At 50.6% G+C, this 19,728-nt stretch overlaps 1 protein-coding gene across 2 annotated transcripts; it reads left to right on the top strand.

The window, feature by feature from the left end:
* Positions 1-528: 528 nt before the first annotated feature.
* ABCG8 (ATP binding cassette subfamily G member 8) lies at positions 529-17,688 on the top strand. Of its 2 annotated transcripts, none has more exons than XM_046660456.1 (14): positions 529-631; positions 949-1,132; positions 3,653-3,754; positions 4,961-5,111; positions 8,090-8,328; positions 8,845-8,977; positions 9,069-9,338; positions 11,686-11,848; positions 11,939-12,022; positions 12,868-13,067; positions 13,485-13,561; positions 14,282-14,549; positions 15,520-15,647; positions 15,733-17,688. In XM_046660456.1, exons 2-14 carry the CDS (start codon positions 1,025-1,027, stop codon positions 15,868-15,870), a joined length of 2,061 nt encoding a protein of 686 aa, XP_046516412.1. In that variant the 5' UTR covers positions 529-631; positions 949-1,024; the 3' UTR covers positions 15,871-17,688. The 2 variants fall into 2 exon arrangements, with proteins under 2 accessions (XP_046516412.1, XP_046516411.1); XM_046660455.1 differs by having other exon boundaries at positions 3,650-3,754.
* The last annotated feature ends 2,040 nt before the right edge of the window (positions 17,689-19,728 follow it).

The following is a 19,728-nucleotide window of genomic DNA, read 5'->3' as shown; positions in this document are numbered from 1 at the left end:
GCCTGTCCCTGACCACAGCTCAAGGCTCCAGCAGGCAGGAGAGGCTGCGGCCTTACCTGACACTGTAGGAGGCGTGCAGAACGCCCAGGCTGTGTCCAGGCTTTGAAGCAGCTGCAGGAACCTCCTCTGAGGAGCACCGGGAGCCTCCGTGTGCTGGGCGTCCCCAGGACCCCGTGGGAGTCAGAAATGAGAGTTCACTCATGGCCACCAGGCAGCAAAGACAGGCAAACACTTGGGTGCCTGACTTTCCCTGGGGAAGCTGGCCAGGAAGCTAGAAGCAGACTGCCCCACCTGCTCCTCCTTAGGCCCTTCCAGCAGCGGGGCTGGGGTTTGGCCGCAGATGCCATTATCTGATGTACCTTTAGCCAGAACATGTGTATTACCTGGACAGGGACAGAACACACAGCCTGTGTTTGCAGGAGGGTGTGCCAGAGAGGATTCTGGGAGACAGACAGTGGCCCCAGTGAACGAGGGCCAGAGGTTGGCCAGCTCCGGGAAACAGAAAATATTGGCACTGACGGGCAGCAGGTAAGGTCCAAAGGAACTGCAACAAAGGGGCACAGACACAGCTGGCCCCATGGCTGGGCAGGCCCCAGAGAAGAGAGGGCTGTGGAATTCCCAGGATGCTTCCGTAAGTGGCGGGGAGTTGTCTGAATCCTGGTGGATGGGGGCAAATCCACCCTCTCTTTCCTCCCTCAGGAGCTTTCTGTCCTAATGTACCACCAGGACCACGAGCAGAGTGAGAACGAGGCAGCCGGACTCCATTTTGGGGGCATGAGAGGGCTGAGGGCAGTGGATTCAGGGGTCAGGAGTTGGTGGGGGCCTCTGCTGTCACTTCTCGTCCTGAGGCGCACTCCTGAAGGGAAATGATGTGCTTGCTTGTGACTTGGGCTGATGTAGCTTTTTCCAAATGAGACTCTACCACAGAAATGTGCACACTCATACCAGGAACTCTGCGGTGCCTCCTTTGTCCATCTGGCTGTCAAGCTCAGAGTCTCCAGTGGCAGTAAACTGATGAGACAGGATGGCAAGTGACTTTTGTGGGAACATCAGAATTTATGCTCGTAATATGGCTGCAGCAGACAGTGGTAAGATCCCAGAGAGAGCTGGAAGGCACAGACGACAGCCAGAGGTGAGGAGGTTGGGGTACAGGGTTTCTGTCCTCATTTTACATTAGAAGTGTTTGCTTGAGAAATGGCCTTTGACTGAAATCGAGGTGTGGGCGGGATTTGAAGCCGGAAGTTAAGTTGGAAGGTAGAAAGGAGGCAGCGCCCTACCCTCCACCCTGCCTCATCCCACCCCTCCTTTCTGTCCTTTCCTGCTGTGGAGAGGAGGAGAGAGAGAAAGACAAGAGTGACTGAGGACTCCACACCCCACACGGAAGGCCACAGGCCACCTGGACTGGTCTTGAGTTGCTAGGACCTGACTTCAGCCAGGCCCGAGGAACCCACTCTTCCTAGTCAACTCTGCAGCCTCTGCAAATGACCAGCTCTGCTCTGGGAATACCCCACGGGGCAAATCCCTGACGAGAAATGACTCCTACGAGCCATGACTGCAATGCTTACAGCCTGAATAAGATATAAGTCAGTGGAGGCTTTGGGGACACTTTCTGCCTAGAAAGTCTGACAATTCAGCCACCACAGTTTAGGGGGAAAGAATTGCCCAAACCTGACATCCAGGAATGTGTGCAGAAATTCCTGCGTTTCCAGTTTCTTTTTCTTCAATCCCATTAACTCAAGATACCAAGTGACAGTCTGCCCCTAACATTTATGGCTCCTGAAAGGAAGGGATGAAGGCTACATATGTCTAGATATTTTAAAGTTATCAATCGAACTGTTAAATAAAATAGTTTTTATCCTTTTACCTTGACATACCTTCCTCACAACCTAGAAGGCTGGGTGTAAATTTAGAAATTCCAGGATGGCAGCTAGAATGTGGCAGCATGAGGGAGCCAGCTTCCAGCCCAAGCCACAGCCTGTCCCCCTTCTCTGCCCACCCCCAGCTCCACATGTGACCTCATACACCCCTACGTGGTCACTCCACCCTGCCCACCCACATTCCATCCACACCCTCCACAGACAAACGCCCCTCTAGCCCGGGGTGCCCAGTCAGGCAGTACTGTCATTACTCAGGATAATGGGCCTGGGACAAGGTTCACGTAGGCCCTGGCAGTGGGCTTGTGGCCATTTGCACAGGAAATTCTGGGGTCCTGGGTGCCTGGAATGGCAAGCGCTCTTGGCCAACAGAACCCTCAGTCCATGGGCGGGAGCGTGGCCAGAGGAGGATGAGAGGGCCCAGGCCTCAGGAGACCTGTGTGAGGTCTTCTCTGAACATTCGAGTAAAGCCCTGGGCTCTCCCCTCAGTCAGGAACAAGCCCTGTGTGCTCCCCAGGCGGGAGTCCTCAGCACACTACTACTTCTCCAGGGCACGAGCTCCTCATCTTAGAACAAGGAGCTCGGGCTCTGTATTCCCTGAGTCTCCTTCTACTCTAGGCTTCTGATTCAGGAATTTGATCCGAAGTTAATACAAGGAGAAATTACAGTGTAGCCCAGCAGGAGCCGAGCTGGTTACCTACAAATAAACCTGCTTTTGCTTTTTTGGGTGTCACCTGTCAGAAATTCAAGTGATGTTCTGACAGTCGTACTGATTAAGATGTCAGCCGAATAGATATTTAAGTATTTGAAAAATACAGAGAGTTTGTCAAAACCTCAGGAAGAGTCTAACAAATCCTTCCTGGGAGCCAAGGAAAATATTTCAAAATGGAATGGAGGCTGTCCCCAACCCAGTCAAGAATTCTCTTCTTCTGAAAATCAAGCTGTCTGTGCAGCCTCTGGAAGGCACCATGCCTTGATGGCAATTGGGGTCCCAGGCTGGCCTGCACCTGCCTGCTTAGCCCAGGGTGAGGGGGTCCGGGGGAGCCAAGGAGCCGAGAGCACGCGCCTCTCTCCTTCCTTTTATCTGTCTTCCCCGTTCTGACACCTCTTTCCCCTGGGTCCCAGCACCTTCCACCTTCTCAGAGCTCCTGCCTGAAAAGTGGAACCTACCTGGGCTTGAGGTTACCTTCACATATTGCTCCAGACTCCAAAATGTCCAACCTTCCTTCCTCAGCAACCCCTCCACCCCACAATCTAACCTGGGGAGCTTTTGGCTGGGTGCTTGTTCACAAAAGCAATGTCTGAGCTAACTCATCGCTTATACCAATGGGCTAATATCCCTCCTGCAGATATTTGCTCTTTAAAAACAAACAAGCAGGATGCACGTTAGCCCAAATGAGTCTCTCAGCAATTGATAGAATTTCTGATAGTTTAACAAAATTAGATGGAAAAACAAGGCGGTGTGTGTGCTGATGGGGGAGGTGGTGAGTGAGGGTCAGGGCCGCAGGGCTGCATCCAGCAGCTTTCTGAGCTACTCTGGCTCTCCCCAGGAGCTTCGTGCTGCATCTCTGAGGGCACAAACCCTCTTACCTCCTCCACCTCCACCTCTGGCTCCTGCCTTGGAGGCACTGGCAGCTGGGGGTCAAGGTGGGAGCAGAACTCCGGAGTTCTACTCAGGCTCGCTCTCTCAATTGGAAAACATTTGGAAATATTTCAGACAAATCCGTTTAAAGAAGAGTGAGCTCCCATGTACACCTTGCTGTCGTCTCTCCCAGCAGGGCCTCCAGGACAGCTTGTTCTCCTCTGAAAGTGACAACAGCCTGTACTTCACCTACAGTGGCCAGTCCAACACCTTCGAGGTCCGAGACCTCAGCTACCAGGTAAGGGCATACCTGAGCACAAGGTGGGAGGAGTGAGCAGGGAAAGCCAAACAATTCCCCAAGTGGAAGGGACCCTCTACTGCAAGGAAAGTGTCCAGACCACACGGATGCCTCACGAGTTGGGTGCAAGCTTTGGGGCTTCCCTCCAGTACAGCTCCTGGCTCCAGAGAACTTCAACTGCAGGCTGGAGGTTGAGAGACATAAAAAGAGAACGAGATCTTTATTAAAACATAAAATAAACTGTGTGAACCTGTGGGAAAAAAATCTCTAAAACTTTCTTTTAACTTTATATTTTGAAATAGTTTTAGACTTTTAAAAAGTTGCAAAAATGGTACAAAATTCCCATCTACCCTTTGTCCAGCTTCCCTTCATGTTAACATCTTGCCTACCCGTGATAAAATTTTCAAAACTAAGAAATTAACAATGGCATGATACTATTAACTAAACTACAGACTTTTTTCAAATTTCATCAGTTTTTATGGTTTTGTTTTTTTCATGAAATGTGCTTTTCCTAGAGCTAGGAAAACATCCAGAGGACAAGGACCACTGGCCTCTCAGGGGTTCTCAGGAATCCCCTGGTCAGATTGAAAGACCCCCGTTTCCTGCACCTCCCAGGGGCAGACCCCACGTGGCCCAGAGGGAACCTAGCGGGGCCTGGGATGGTGAATGTCAGAGGCCCATGTCTGGCTTCCTATGGCTGTGAGTTAGGACAAGCTAATGAGCTGCACCCTAACCTTTCTCTGCTCTACCACTTACTAGCTGTGTGATCTTGAGCAAGTTATTTAACTGCTCTGAGCCTCATCTGTAAAACAAGGATTATAATAGTATGTATGTTATAGGTTTGCAATGGGGGTTGAATGAGATAATGGATATAAAGAGATTTACACAATGCCTTGCACATTCGATAAATTATTAGTAAATTATTGTTATTATTAAGCGAAAACATTGTTTTGCTTCATGTCATATTTTTATTTTTTTTCTGCTATTGCATGTGCTTTCCATGTCTTATCTTCAGGCTTGGAAACAGCAGGTTCTCAACATGGTGGGGTCCACCTCCATGTTTGATAGAACCTTGAGAAGGGTGGCTCTCAGGCCTGTTGTGTACAGCAGGAGGATGTCTCCTGTACGGAGCTGAACAGAAGTTGCTGAAGCCCTCTGAGCCATTAATATCACAGAACTGAGGAACAGTCTAATATCTCCCCACAGGTGGACATGGCCTCCCAGGTGCCTTGGTATGAGCAGCTGGCTCAGTTCAAGATACCTTGGATATCTCACGAGGACTCTTGTGAGCTGGGCATCCAGAACCTGAACTTCAAAGTGAGGAGTGGGCAGATGCTGGCCATCATAGGGAGCTCAGGTACCACCAAGGGCAAATAGTGGGGTAGTGGGTTCTCTCTCTCCTGGGTTACAGAATGGTCCCTCGGACAAAGGGATGCTTCTTACAGGTCTCTTGGCTGAATAGTAGAATAGTATAGCAGAGGGGTTGAGAGCTCAGGTTCCAGGTCAGACAGAGCTGTGTTGGAATCTTAGCTCCTCCATTTACTAGCTCTCAGGGAGTGGCTGTTAGGAATCATGGGGTTGCCTCTTGAAGCTACAGCCAGAGATTCTGTCCCTAGTTAACGCCTGCATTTAGACAAGGCAAGATCATCAGGCAGCTTCAGAATCGAGTGCTCTTCTCCGGTGTCTCCTCCACCACAGGGAGCACTCATTCATTGTCCCCCCACATCAGATTCCCCGCTATGGTCAGGCCACTGCCACTTCTCAGATGGCCCCTCCAAGTCTAAGCACAACTTCCAACCTTTGGCACAGCTCCAGATTCTCGGAGTGCCTCCTTGTGTCACAGGCTAAACTTAACCCTATAGAACACCAGAGCTGAAAGGGGGCCTGGGGAACACAGTTCATTCTTCATTATATTCTGCCTTGCTCTTCTCCTTACCAGTTTGGAAGCATATTTAGAGGAGGGTTTTTAAATTATTTGATCCTCAATATTTCTAGATGTCCTCCTGTCCCTACACACACACACACACACACACACACTCCTTCCTTTGACATATGAGGAGATTGAAATCTAGAGAAGTTGAGAGTTTCACCTAAGGACATATATTTAGTGTGGAGCTAGAACAAGAACTTGGGTCTCCTGCTTCTCAGATCAAGGCGTTTCTCCCTTGCATAGCATTAGAGAGAGCACTTTATACCTTTTCATTAATCATTTCCAGAAGGACAGATTGCTCAACTTTTTAAATATCTGCTCCAATTTTTACAGTCTTCTAATAGGGAAGTTCTGTTTATTGTCTAACCAAAGATCAAAGGAGATCACGTATGTAAATGCACTTTGTAACTGAAACGTCGCCCACAAGTCAAGTTACACCCACTTCTGGCCCCGCTTCTGCAATTCCAACCTAAACAGGAAAAAAAGAGGTACTTCCTAGGTCAATTTTATTTTCGTTTGTGGAAAGCCACCTTGTTGTATCTGCTTTCTCTTTGTGAACTGAGAGTCTGAGGGACACGTGGGCCCTTACCAGGTGCTCCCACAAAGCCTTGGACCCATCACAGTTAGTCCGCGTGGCATACAACCCTGTAGCTGTTAGCATCCCTGACCTGTGATGGAGGAAGGTGACGTTCAGAGAGGCTAAGCAGGAATTACATGGAGCAGTCTCCAGGCCTTTGCCCTTTTGACTCTAGGTTTGGTGTTGTTTAGCTTCAGGTTTGCTTGGCTGAAATTATTAAAAGGTTTATCAGTAATACTTCCTGTGACTTTTACTCCACTCACCAAAAAGAAAAAAAAAAAGAGAGAATGTTGGTCATAATTTTTAAAAAATAAACTAAAACAGCCCCAGGCCTTTTAGCTTCTTCTATAGAATCAGCACGGCCAAAAGTGTTTTCCAAGGAACCAATTTACTGATTTGGAGATTCCCGCCATTTTGTAAGGGTCTTGAGTGCCTGCGAGTGTTTTCTCCTGGTTTGTGGAGGGTCTCCCCACTCACACCAGGCAGCTTCCGCTGGAAAGGCCACCCACACCTCTCACAAAGTTTTGTTTAGGAAATACGGCCTTCCCCCTCCCTGACTGGGAATCCCACCAGGATTTGGCACGTTGGCAAACTCTCCTGTGCTCCCAGAACCTGGCTCCACGTTGGAGGCTGAGCAGGGAGCAGGGCCAGAGCCCTCCCCTCTGGTTTCTCTCCTGGCTGTTTTGCTCCACCTAAGTTCTCAGGGACCTCGAATGAGGTGCACCCAGGAGGCAGCGTGCAGGTGCCTGTCCACCCTGAGAGCCACTAGTCTGTAAGCAGAAGGACCACTAGGGAGCCTTCCTTATTTTGGTTCTTGCACTGGGGGCATGGGGCTGCCTGCAGGAGGCGCATGCCGTGTGCAAGGAGGAGGTGTTATATTTGTGTATTGACACTTTCCTTGTTTGGAAACGACTGGGAAAATTTGCTCTCCAAAAGGGATTTACAGTAAGGAAAGCGAAACCCCACCTCGGGGATTGGAGAGAGCTCATTTGCAAGAAGGTGTTCTCAGGGCCTGAGACCTATTTGCATTCGCAGCTTCAATGGTTGTCAAAGAGTCTCAAAGCTTTTGTAAACCTGATCCAATCCGACGCTTACTTCCCCAAATCCATAGCAATAGCCAGGTCACTCAGGAGTGGATGGTGTTAATTTGTGAGCCATGGATCTTTTTTTTTAGAGAAAGTAAAAAGCAGCACTGATAAAAATAAGAGAGTGTAGAGGATGCAGAGAAACTCAGAACACATGTGTACACTAGGCTGTAGTTTTACAATCATTTCCACATCCATTACTTCTCTATTTTTTTCTCCCTTATTTCTGAAAATAGTTTCCAGTTTTGCATTTTTAAAAGACACCCTATTAATTCTCCAAATTAGGCCACCCACAAAGCCAGCTTCTGAGCCAAACGACGACGTTGAATGATGAAACATTGCTGGCGTGTTTGCCAACCAAAAATAGTTAAGCTTCGCGGTGCCATTAATGCCAGCCTTGCTCCACGGAGGGGCCAAACATTCTAGGCACAGGCAGGGCTGTGGCAGCCAGGACTCCAGCTTTCCCCTGTCATGGAGCCACTGATTGACCTGGCCTGAACCCCCAACATCAATGTCTCCAGCCCCCCAAGAGCGCTCAAGTTGACTGCAGGTGAAAGGCTGGAGCTTCAGGTGCTGGGGCTGCGCCATCCGCGTCTGAGAGCTGTGCCACTTTCCCTAGGGGCTGGTCACTGCTGCAAGGACAGAGCAGTCCAGAGGGGCTGGAGAGTGTGCGGGCAGCAGTGGCTTCCAGGCTGGGCCCCGCGGAAGCTCTGCTCTCAGGGATGTCTCTGGTGGCTTCACAGGCTGTGGGAGAGCCTCTTTGCTGGACATAATCACCGGGCGAGGCCTTGGCGGCAAGATTAAGTCAGGCCAAGTCTGGATCAACGGGCAGCCCAGCACGCCTCAGCTGGTGAGGAAGAGTGTGGCCCACGTGCGCCAGCACGACCAGCTGCTCCCGAATCTGACCGTCCGCGAGACCCTGGCTTTTGTTGCCCAGCTGCGCCTGCCCACAACCTTCTCCCAGGCCCAACGTGACAAAAGGGTAACTACTTGACCCTGGTGACCCCAAGAAACCATGACATCCTTCCCCTCCCGTCTCTCCCTCCCTGTCTCAGTGCCCGGCCACAGGTGGAGTTTGAGTAACCCAGCTCACCAGCTGTCCACCCACAAAAGCCCACCATATGCTCAACCCCGCCCTGTAGCCCCCCCTCAGAACCCCACAGCCCTCTGTAAGCCATCTCAGCCCTAGCCGGTCCCTTCATGGCACAGGACAACATGTGTGATGAGTATTTGTTTACTTGTTTTCTGGTCCCCCATGTGGGCAGGGAGCCCAATTGTCTTGTCCCCAGGACCTGACCGCATTACCTGCACAGGGTGCGATGCCCTGCACGTGGGCACTGCTCAGTATGTGCAAGCATGAGGGAGCAAACCTTGCATCAGAGAAATGAAGGCCGGACCTTTAAACCCATCTGGAGCAGCAGACGTTTTTTTGTACTTTTGGGACAAAATCTGTCTGGCCCTGGCCAAGGCCCTGAGCTAAGGCTCCTCTCGTCCCCAGGTGGAGGATGTGATCGCTGAGCTGCGGCTGCGGCAGTGTGCCGACACACGCGTGGGCAACAAGTACGTGCGGGGGGTGTCGGGGGGTGAGCGGCGGAGAGTCAGCATTGGGGTGCAGCTTCTGTGGAACCCAGGTGAGGGCATGAGGGGCCTGTGTCACCCCCCTGGCTTGGCCCGGTCCAGCCAGAGTCCTGACGACTTACCAGGCTCCTCTGTCCTGGGAAGGAATCCTCATTCTAGATGAACCCACCTCTGGGCTCGACAGCTTCACTGCCCACAACCTGGTGAAAACCCTGTCCAGACTGGCCAAAGGCAACAGGCTGGTGCTCATCTCCCTCCACCAGCCTCGGTCGGACATCTTCAGACTGTTTGATTTGGTCCTTCTGATGACATCTGGCACCACCATCTACTTGGGGGCAGCCCAGCACATGGTCCAGTATTTCACGGAAGTTGGCCACCCCTGTCCTCGCTACAGCAACCCCGCTGACTTTTACGGTGAGCCAGCCAGGCCAGCAGCCTGGTGCCCAGGGCTCCCCCACATCCCAGACCCTGCTGAGCCTGGTGAAAAGATTCAGGAGAGAAACTCTTAGAGGTTTCAAGAGAGCAGGACCAAGGAAGGGGGTGGGTAGAGTGGGGTGCAGATTGTGGGTCAGTTTGCCAAGCATCAAATGCTAGAAATGAGGGCCTGAAACAATTAGCTTCTGACACAGTGACCCTTGTGTGCATGATAGGTAAGAAATTTACGAGAGATCCAAAGACCCGAGGGGATAGAATCCAAGGGGTTTGGATCAATTTCTAGATTTGTGGTCTTTACTCAGGCTCTGTAAGGAAACTTAGGATATTTGAGGTCAGGAGGTCACCAGGAAATCTTAGAGCTGTGCCCTGGTGCCCCCCAGAGGTAGGGAGCTCCAAGGCAGTGGGTGGTGGAGGGACCCAGAGCATGGGCCGGCTCAGGGCATTTTGGTAGTCTTGGCCAATGAATCTCCAAATATGAAAGGTGCCCTGTCAGCGCCAGAGTTGCTTTTCAGCTTGGAGTCCTGAGCCCTCAGCTTGTGGCCCTCAGGGAAATTGTGAGCCACTTCCTCCATTCCGGTGGGGAGAGTTGCCTTTCCAGGTACCCACCCTGAAATCAAGGGCCTGGATCCTGAACGCTGGGGAATGACGTGGTTGCTGGACAGGCCACACGGCCGTACCAGGGCCAGGGGAAGCAGCAGCCGTGGCTTGTCCCGTAGGTCACCTGGGGCCCCAGCTTTCCTCCCAGGCCAGCATAGCTAGGGCCTCATCAATCAACATGACGACAGGGACTACCTCCTTGAGGACAGATACTGGCCCCCAAAGCGCCAAGCTCTAGAGGGTCTCCCTTTGACCCTCACAGCCCTGCCAGGCCAAGGTCATCTCCATCCTTACAGATGAGAAGACGGAGGAGCTGGAGAGCTAAACCCAAAGAACTAAAGAATAAAAGGACGAAACACCTTCCACAGTAACGTGCCCAGCCCCTGCCCTGACTCCTGGCCCTGCTGCCCACACCCTCCTCCCAGCGTCCAAGCCACCTTCCAGCTCCCCCCGTGGAGGACAGGCCACTCTCTCCCTCGCCCTGTGCCCTCAGACTTGTGAACTCACACAGAGGTCACCCTCCCTCCCTGCGCTCAGGTGACAGCCTGGCTTCTTGCCAGTGTGTCATCCTCAGGCCAGTCATCCCCAGATAAGGGGGCAGAGGGCACCTGCCAACCTGGCCACTTGGAGCAATCATGCAGTAACTCCAGAGAGGAAGTACCAGAAGTCCCTAACAGATCTGAAAAACCTTTTTGTTATATATTGTTATTCTTTTTCTGCTGGGGGGCTCCTGCCTACAAGCCCTGGGGCAGGTGACTCCCACCAATCTGGGGTGCAGGGCCTGGAGGTGCCAGTGAATCTCGTGTTCTGAGCTACAGCCCTTCACACTGGTGTGAAACACTACAGTTTACAAGACCCCTCCTAGACATTATCCTGCCTTGAGATGTGGCCTGAAAATAGGAGGAGGGGAGAGGCAGAGAGGTCAAGAGGTAACCCCCACTCAGGGGGGAATGGAGGGAGGGGAGAAAGGCCCTGGAGAAAGGCTGGACTTAGGAAAGCCCTGGCTGTGACAGGCCTGGTGTGCCTTTCTGGCATTGCAGGGGTCTGTGAGAGGAGGGCAGTGGCTGGGGCTGCCAGGTGCTTCCCACGGGGTAACATGGAGGCTGGTCGTGCTGGCTCCTTCCCCCCGGTCAGTGAGGGCAGTTGGCCAGACAAGGCACCCTCCAAGCAAAACATTTTCCCCTTTTGGGCAGGCTGCTTGGGGAGCCAAACTTTGAATTTACAGTGAGAATTAGAACTGCCAGGAGCCCAGGCTGCTCAGCCTCCCCCTGGCCCGCCCACCTCTTCCCCATGGGCAGGCCAAGTGCTCCTTGCATGATTTTTGGACGGCTGGAGTTGGATCCAGGGCATAAATGTGCTGTGTCCTTTGGCTCCAAAGGTCCAATGCCACCTGCTCTGTCCTGGGGATGTCCCCATGAGCTTCAGTGTTGGGACCAGGGCCAGTGCCCACAGGCCTCTTCTGTTGCCCTCTTCCTGATCCACCAGCCCTTCCCTTGAGGCAGGCTTTCTGTAGATGTGGCCAGGCCCGGCAGGATGGAGGCCAGCCCTGAGCCTCTCTCTGCCTCTCTCTGCTTTGACCATCACTCCATGGTCCACTCTCAGAGGGTGGGAGCATGTCCCAGAGCCCCCGAGGGCTGAGCAGTGTTGTGAGATGGGCTTGCACGAGCTCCTCACCTGTGAGCAGACGTAAAGACGGAGTCACCCTTGGCCCCACATCCTCTGCTTACAGTGGACCTGACCAGCATCGACAGGAGAAGCAGAGAGCAGGAAGTAGCCACCAGGGAGAAGGCTTGGTCACTTGCCGCCTTGTTTAGAGAAAAAGTGCGTGACTTTGATGACTTTCTATGGAGAGTGGAGGAGGGGGAACCAGAAGTGGGCACTTGTGCAGAGAGGTAAGGCGAGCTGGGCTGGTCCTGGATGGAGAGCACCCTGCAGAAGGTGGCCGTCCTCACACGCCCATGACACGCTCTGCCTCCCAACAGCGCAGCCCCCCTGAGGGACACCGACCACCTTCGGGACTCCGCTAAGCTGCCTGGCTCGGTGCAGCAGTTCACCACGCTGATCCGGTAATTGTCTGCCGTTTCATCTCACTGCCCCCACCCCCCCCCCCCCCCCCCCCCCCCCCCCCGCCAAAGTCTTTGTTGTGTCAAATTAAGCCCTTTGTATCCAAAGTGAATTTGAAAGAAGAAGTAGAATCCTTTGAAAAAACCAGCATCACCGAGACCAGCACCAGCCCTCTGTGTGACACAGAGCATTCCTGTTACTTCTGTTCTTTAAACAAAATCAAAATAGCCTTACTGGCCAGATGATCATAGAAATCACCTAGAATCATTATGAAAAATTCGGACAATACAGGAGAACTTCAGGTGGAAAGAGAAGTCACTCCAGCCCTCAGAGAAAACCAGACCCAAGTGTTTGGTGGGAGTCTTTCTAGATCTTTCCACACATAAATGGGATCATATTCTGCATATTGTTCTGTAACCAGCTTTTTTCACTTAGAATAGCACCTATAGAGCGCCTGTCATCTGGTTAGTTCTTCCTCCGCGTTCCTATCTAGCCATAATTCATTTACCCGCCAAGACCATAGTGATAGTCAGATTATTTCAGACTTCTGCTGTTACAAGTAACTCTACAGCAAACATCCTTGAACATACATCCTTATGCACTTGATTGGTTATTTCTTCAGGATAACTTCTGATGAAAGTAACAATCATTTATTGAGTACCTACTGTGAGACAGATGCTCTCATCCATGATCTCATCTGATCCTCACAGTAACTCTGTGGGGTGGATATTGCTATCCCCATCTTACAGATGAGAAAAATGAGGTTTATAGAGATTAAATGACATTGCCAAGGTCACAGGACTGATGTATGTTGTTCCCTTGGCACCTCTCTCTTCTGTCTTTTAAGTCGTCAGATTTCCAACGACTTCCGAGACCTGCCAACCCTCCTCATCCACGCAGCCGAGGCCTGCCTAATGTCCCTGATCATCGGCTTCCTCTATTACGGACATGGGTCCGACAGGCTCTCCTTCACGGACAGGGCGGCCCTCTTGTTCATGATCGGAGCGCTCATCCCTTTCAACGTGATCCTGGACGTCATTGCCAAATGTGAGTGTCGCCTGATCTTTGAGACCCACACCTGGAGCAGCCGGAGAACATGGCATCAGCCACCCTCTGAGCTGGTCCAAGGCCAACATGCGTTCCTCTGAGCTCCTGGAGAAAACAAGTTTGCTGAATAATTTCACCACAATGGTGAAACAAAATGCAATGATTGTTTTTAAAATTTGCCCATTAATATTAGTGTGCAAATGAAAGCAGATCACCAAGAGTCCTAGGCGTGCCCATCCTATCAGGATTCTACTTGACAGCAATGCACAAGCCACAGAATTACAAACATCTAAATTAGCATCTAAAACTCTGCCTGTTTTTTTAAAAACATAAGACATTTAGGCACCATGAGGACTCAAAAACAGAAACACTGTAAATTAATTTCGCTTTTTCAACGTCCCTTTCTCCCCTTTTTAGGTCACTCGGAGAGGGCAATGCTTTGCTATGAACTAGAAGACGGGCTGTACACTGCTGGGCCATATTTCTTTGCCAAGGTGACTGATGGGTCAGGGCCAAGCGTGAGTGGCTGCACCAGGTTGGGTAGGGGTAGACGAAACTGCTCCACATTGTACAGAAATTACCAGGAAGCATTTTGCTGAACTGTGGGGCCGTGCATCATCTGTGGTTGCAGATGCCATTTCCTAGGGGAGTTTCAGAGCTTTGATATTTTTTAAACATTTACCTGAAGGCCAGGCCCGTGGAGCAGGAACGACACTTTTCTGGTCAGCAGAAACCTAAAAAAGAAGAGGCGGGAAACACCCGGCATACTTCACCTCTCCAGTCTTGCCACATCCCTAGGAAGCAGGTCAGGCAGATGTTACTGTCCTCGTTTTGAGGAAGCCAAAGCTCAGAGAGGTCATGAGGATGTCTCAAGGCCACACAGCTACTAGGTCTGGTTAGGCAGGGTGGGGACATGAAACCAGGTCTTAGGAGAGCAATACCTTGCTGTCGTTTTCACTGGGCCACACTGCCTTCCTGGGGGAAACTGCTTTGAACTGGCCCAGAGGGGGCACACGGCACCTGCAGGGGGAAGCCAGCAGTCAGCTCTTGCTCGAGGGTCCCACCTGCCCACACCCACCAGCCCTCCTGCTGCAGCCTGATCGTCCCTGGGAGGGAAGGTTGGAGCTGTTGGGGGTTGCTATCTTTAGACATTGAAGGAACAGTGGCAAATGAAGGGGTTGGCTCCACATCCTTCCAAGGGTTGTTCGTTGCAGATCCTGGGGGAGCTTCCGGAGCACTGCGCCTACATCGTCATCTATGGGATGCCCACCTACTGGCTGGCCAACCTGTGCCCGTCTCCCGAGCCCTTCCTGCTGCACTTCCTGCTCTTGTGGCTGGTGGTCTTCTGCTGCAGGACCATGGCCCTGGCTGCTGCTGCCCTGCTCCCCACCTTCCACATGTCCTCCTTCTTGGGCAACGCCCTCTATAACTCCTTCTACCTCACTGGTGGCTTCATGATCAGCTTAGACAACCTGTGGACAGGTGAGGCCTGCTCCCCTCCCGTGGTCAGGTTTTCTGAGGCCTTCTGAGGCTGGCTTAGCCAGCTTTTGTCTGGAGACGAGAACTCATCATTTAGGTCCAACTTAAGGCTGGTCTTTCTGGGAGCAGGTGCCCTGGCCAGCTGTCCCGTGTGCCAAAAGCACGACTCCATACAAGGGTGTGGATGGTAACTTCTCATATCCCCCAGCTGACACCGGGATGTCAGCCACCCTTGACTCTCCCTCACCCTCCACATCACCAGTGAGCCAGGTCAAGTCTGCCTCCTTAGTCTTTCTGAAATGTCCCCTTGCCTTATCTCCCAGCCCAGGCCTTATCATCTGATCGTGGGCCACTGCAATAGTCTGGTCTCTGTAACCCTGAGCCCTCACCCACACAGAGGGAGCTTTCTAAAGTGCAAATCCATGTCACCGCTTTGTTTGGGCCTGCCTGGGGCTGTTCATTCCCTGCTGCCTCCTCCCAGCTCTTCAAGCCCCTGACACAATCCACGCCCTCACACTGGGGCCTGTGTCGGTTCTTCTCCATAGGAACCCTATGCCCTACCTTGCACGGCTCCTCTCTTCTTCCAGGTCTTTCCTGACCAAGCTGGGCAGGCTTCATTGCTTCCTCCTCCTCCCCACACCGTGCTGCTCCACAGGATCAGGGCACAGACCCAAAGATCTCTGGTTTGGAGCTGCTGAGCGTCCACAGCCTGTCAGTCTTTGAAGCTGAGCAAATGCGAGGACACCTAGTTAGTTACTCTCTGGAGTTGTTATGGATCAGTGTGTGGCAACCCCAGTTTGTGTGCCAAGCTGCCACTCTGCCCTTTCGCCATCTTGTCCTCTCTCTCCCCTCCTTACTCCCTCAGGGGACTTGCTTGCCTTGGGTCAGAGCCACCGCGGCCCTCTCTCCAGGCACACTTCGCAGGGAGCAGGTGGTTAGCCCATGTAAATAACATGACTCTCACTGTCTTCAGTGCCCACGTGGATTTCCAAAGTGTCCTTCCTCCGATGGTGTTTTGAAGGGCTGATGAAGATTCAGTTTAAAGGGCAAACTTATCCCCTGGTGGTCGGCAACCTTACCATCCCCATCCCAGCAGACATAGTAAGTGGCCAAGGCCTTGGACTCTAAATAGAGGGCATCCATCTGAACATCTTCTTAATGAGCTCATTGATGTCTGTGCCCCCAGATCCTCAGCACCATGGCCCTGGACTCGTACCCACTCTACACCATCTACTTAATCCTCATTGGCATCAGTAGTGGCTTCGTGGTCTTGTACTATGTGACCTTAAGGTTCATCAAACAGAAATCAAGTCAAGACTGGTGACTCATGCCCAGACTCCTGCCCACTCATGGGGCACTCAAGAAGACCCTTCAACTGCACTCCCTTCCTTCCTCCCAAGGAGCCCTTTCTGGGAGGACGGTGAGAACACAGACGCTCAGCCACACTCGGCCCACAGGGCTACAGTGGCACAGGCCGGCCACAGGATGGCAGTAGAATAAAGACAGTCGGAAGGTATCGCTGCTCACTGGCCAGAGCTTGCGATTACTGGGAGTGTGAAAACCATACCTGGGGACACCTACAATGTTGCTAATTTATTTCCTTTTGATAAGTATTTATATAGGCAACTGGATACAGGACGGGAGCAGATTAGATATGAAGGGAGTAGCTGGGCTGTGTGGGAATTGATAGGGAACAATAACATAATAGCTAGGGGAATATTTGACCTTGCCTTCTAGGGTCTCCAAACTCTGTGTTAAGCCATTCTCAATAGAGAAACTGATCTAAAACATACCAGCAGGATGCCACCCCTTATTTTTGCATGGCATCATGGGCTCCAAGAGCCCAACTGAACACTTAAAAATTTATTGAGCATTTACTCTGTGCCAGGTACAATGCAAAACACTTTATTTATGTGCACAACGTCTTTCAATTCTCAGAACAACCCTTTGAGGTGGGTGGTATCCCATTTTATAGATGAGGAAACCAAGGCACAGACAAGTTCAGTTTGCTAAGTAAGGTCACAGGCTACTAGGTGGTGGAGTCATGGGGGGGTCAGAAAGGCCTTCAAGGGCTTTAGGAGTTAGAGGGCAGAAGGCAAAGCTTGAGCCTCTCTGTAAGCTTGGAAGCCCAGAAGGCTCCAGAAGATGAAGAGGTTTACGGACGTGGTATCAGCTCAGCCAGGCCTCTTACAGTTGCATCTTGCTGGCCCTGGCTGGGTCTCAGGACCAGCCTTGAACCTTTCACAGTAGCCAGGATATGGGACGGAGCAGGGCTTCATCCTACGCTTCATGCCCAAGCATTGAGGACCATCTAACTCAAAACAGGCGCACAGAAAACGGGGAGGGGATTGTTCCCAAATGAAAACCAGAGCCTGGACTCAAAAGAGGGGGAGGATGGGTATTTAGAAGGCAAACAATAAATGTTCATCACGGGTTCCTTAGGCCCTTTCTACTTCGAGTGTGGTCCCCAGGCCAGCAGCACGGGCCTCACTGGGGAGCTAGCTAGACTGGCAGAATCTCATGCCCCACCCAGACCCCTTGGATCAGAATTGGCATTTTAAGAAGATCCTCAGGTGATCTGTATGCACGTTAGAGTTTGAGGAGCAGGGCTCTAACTGCCCTTGTACGATATAACCGTCAAACTCAGGATATTAACATGGTTACATTATAACACTGCACACTGTGACGTGACATTGCCACCATCCAATGGGCAGACTCCGTTCAAGATTCACGAATTGTTCCAACAGTGTTCTTCATAGCAAAAGGATCCAGATCACGATCAAGCATTGCAGCTAGTTATCAATTCTCTCTGGTCTCCAGTTTAGAAAAGTCCTCAACTTTCCTTGACTTTCAGGACCTTGACGCATGAAGATTTTGTAGAATATCTCTCGATTTGCATTTGTCTGATATATTTTCATGATTAAATTCAGGTCACGCACCTTTGGCAGGAATATCACAGAAGCAATGTGCTCTTCTCATTGCATCCTGTCAGTGGCACGTGATTTCAATTTGTCCTGAACTGATGTTAACTTTGATCACTTATTTTCTCCACAGTCAAGTCACTATTTTCTCTCCTTTTGTAATTAATAAGCATTTGTAGGTAGGTACTTTGAAACTATGTAAATTGCCTGTTCCTCCTCAAACTTTCCACTTATTCATTTTTAAATGTATATCAATATAAACTTGTGGTCTCGTATTTTATTCAATGGGTTATAAGCCTTCACTATCATTATTAATTTTGATGCTCAAATTGTCCCTGATTTGGCCTAGGGAGCCCATTCAGGCTGGATTCTGCATCCTTTTGACATGTCTCCATCCTTCTCTGAACACTTTCTTTCACAACAGAGTGTTTCAGGCTCATCTTGTACTTTCCAATCCCCAGTCCTGGAAGCAGACATTTCTCTAAAGAATCTTGGTTCCTTTTAGTGGAAAATGGCATTTAGAAGCCACTATCTGAGTAATAAGTATGCTCATTGCTATTGGGGCATCACTGCTCCCAGGCCCTTTCAGTGGACAAAGCTAGGGAATACACACATGTATATACAAGCATATGTGTACATGTGTATATGTATATATGTATGTGTGTACATGCATGCACACACACATACATACAGATCTAAATTTTGTGTGTTTGTATATATATTCACATTGATATATCCAATTCCAATCCAGCACCAATCAACAGAGCTGATTCTAGTTTTCTCCCTTTTTGTATTTGTAACTTCCTCCTCCAATTGTGAGAAACCTGGCTTCTCTTAATGTTTTCATTCATTTGGTTAATCCGCTATATGTAACCAATCTCCCATCTACACTGCATGCCTTCTGCAGTGTGGACAGCCTCCTCACCCTGCTCGGGCTGTAACTCCCATGTCAAGTTGTCCCAAGTCTGCATAGATGCCCTCCTCACCCTACTCTGATCCACCACGGCCACCCTCCCCACCCCACCTACAGCCACACTGTGGTTGCCTAATGGCTTTAGGTTGAATGGAGAAGGGAGAAGGGAGAAGGGAGAAGGGAGAAGGAAGAAGAGGACATCAGGTTTTTTCTTTAACTCCCCAGTGATTCCAACATGCAGTGAGGGCTGACAGCCACTGAGATATGTCATCTCTCTTTGTGAGAGTTATGGCCACTCAGTCTGCCAAGGGCTTTAATAACTCAGTGGCCCTGGTACGCAGGGCTGTAGGGGCAAGGGGCAGAGGGCCGAGGCAGGAGAGGTGGAGAAACTCCGGCAGTGGCCATTGTTTCCTTTTTTTCTAGAGCATCCTGGCTGCCCACCTGGAGCTTCAACAAATGCCAATGGGGACCCACTCCTGGAGGTTCTGATTCCACTGGTCTGTTTTTATAAAAATGCTCCCCAGGGTACATGAGACCAGAAAGAAGAGCCACTGTTCTAACATGCATGCATTTCAGTCAGCCCTCCTTGCATTAAAAGGGTTAGAGATCTGCTTTTGTGTAATTATCAAAAGCAGGCTTGCCAGCTTTTACTGTTAAGGGTCAGATAGTAAATATCTTAGTCTTTGTGGGCCATACAGTCTCTGTCGCAAATATTCAGCTCTGCTGTTGCAGTGTGAAGTCACCACAGAAAATTCTAAAGTACGGGCATGGCTGTGTTCCAGTGAAACGTTGTTTACAAAAACAGGCAGCATGATGGACTTGGTCCGAGACTGTGGTTTGCAGACCCTTGATCAAAAGGTAAATGTTTTGAAATTTGAATTTTAAGTCCTTCAATTTCAAGTTATGTTATTGACGGGGACATTTTAATTAAGCAGAAATTATCTATATTGACTCAAATATTTCCCGAGGTGATTTTTTTTAAACAACTCTTTTTCCTAAAAAGATTATTTCAGACATAATCTTGCTCTGGGTCAAGCTGATCTTCCTGGTAAGGCTCACAGACGCAGATCTTACATTTGCTTTTTTCTTTTCTCCCACATTTTTTCTTCTTTTGATCCCAGATTAAACAGCCAGCGGCAGTGATATTTAAATCTACACCAAATCAAGTGTTAACTACACACCTGGGGGTAGGGGTTCTGCTGAGACTCAAATTAGTCACTTAGCAGAGGTGCTTATCACAGACACCTCGTGCCACTTTCTTTTCGGCCCAGTCATGGGTCTGCAGCGCCAAGCAGGCTTGAGGAAGAGAGCAAGGGACTGGCAAGCAGGAGTGAGGAAGCATCTTGCT

Source organism: Equus quagga, chromosome 5 (assembly GCF_021613505.1).
Source record: "Equus quagga isolate Etosha38 chromosome 5, UCLA_HA_Equagga_1.0, whole genome shotgun sequence".
NCBI classification, from domain to species: Eukaryota; Metazoa; Chordata; class Mammalia; order Perissodactyla; family Equidae; genus Equus; species Equus quagga.
Note: the sequence above shows the minus strand (reverse complement) of the source record. Positions and strands in the feature narration are given on the sequence as shown.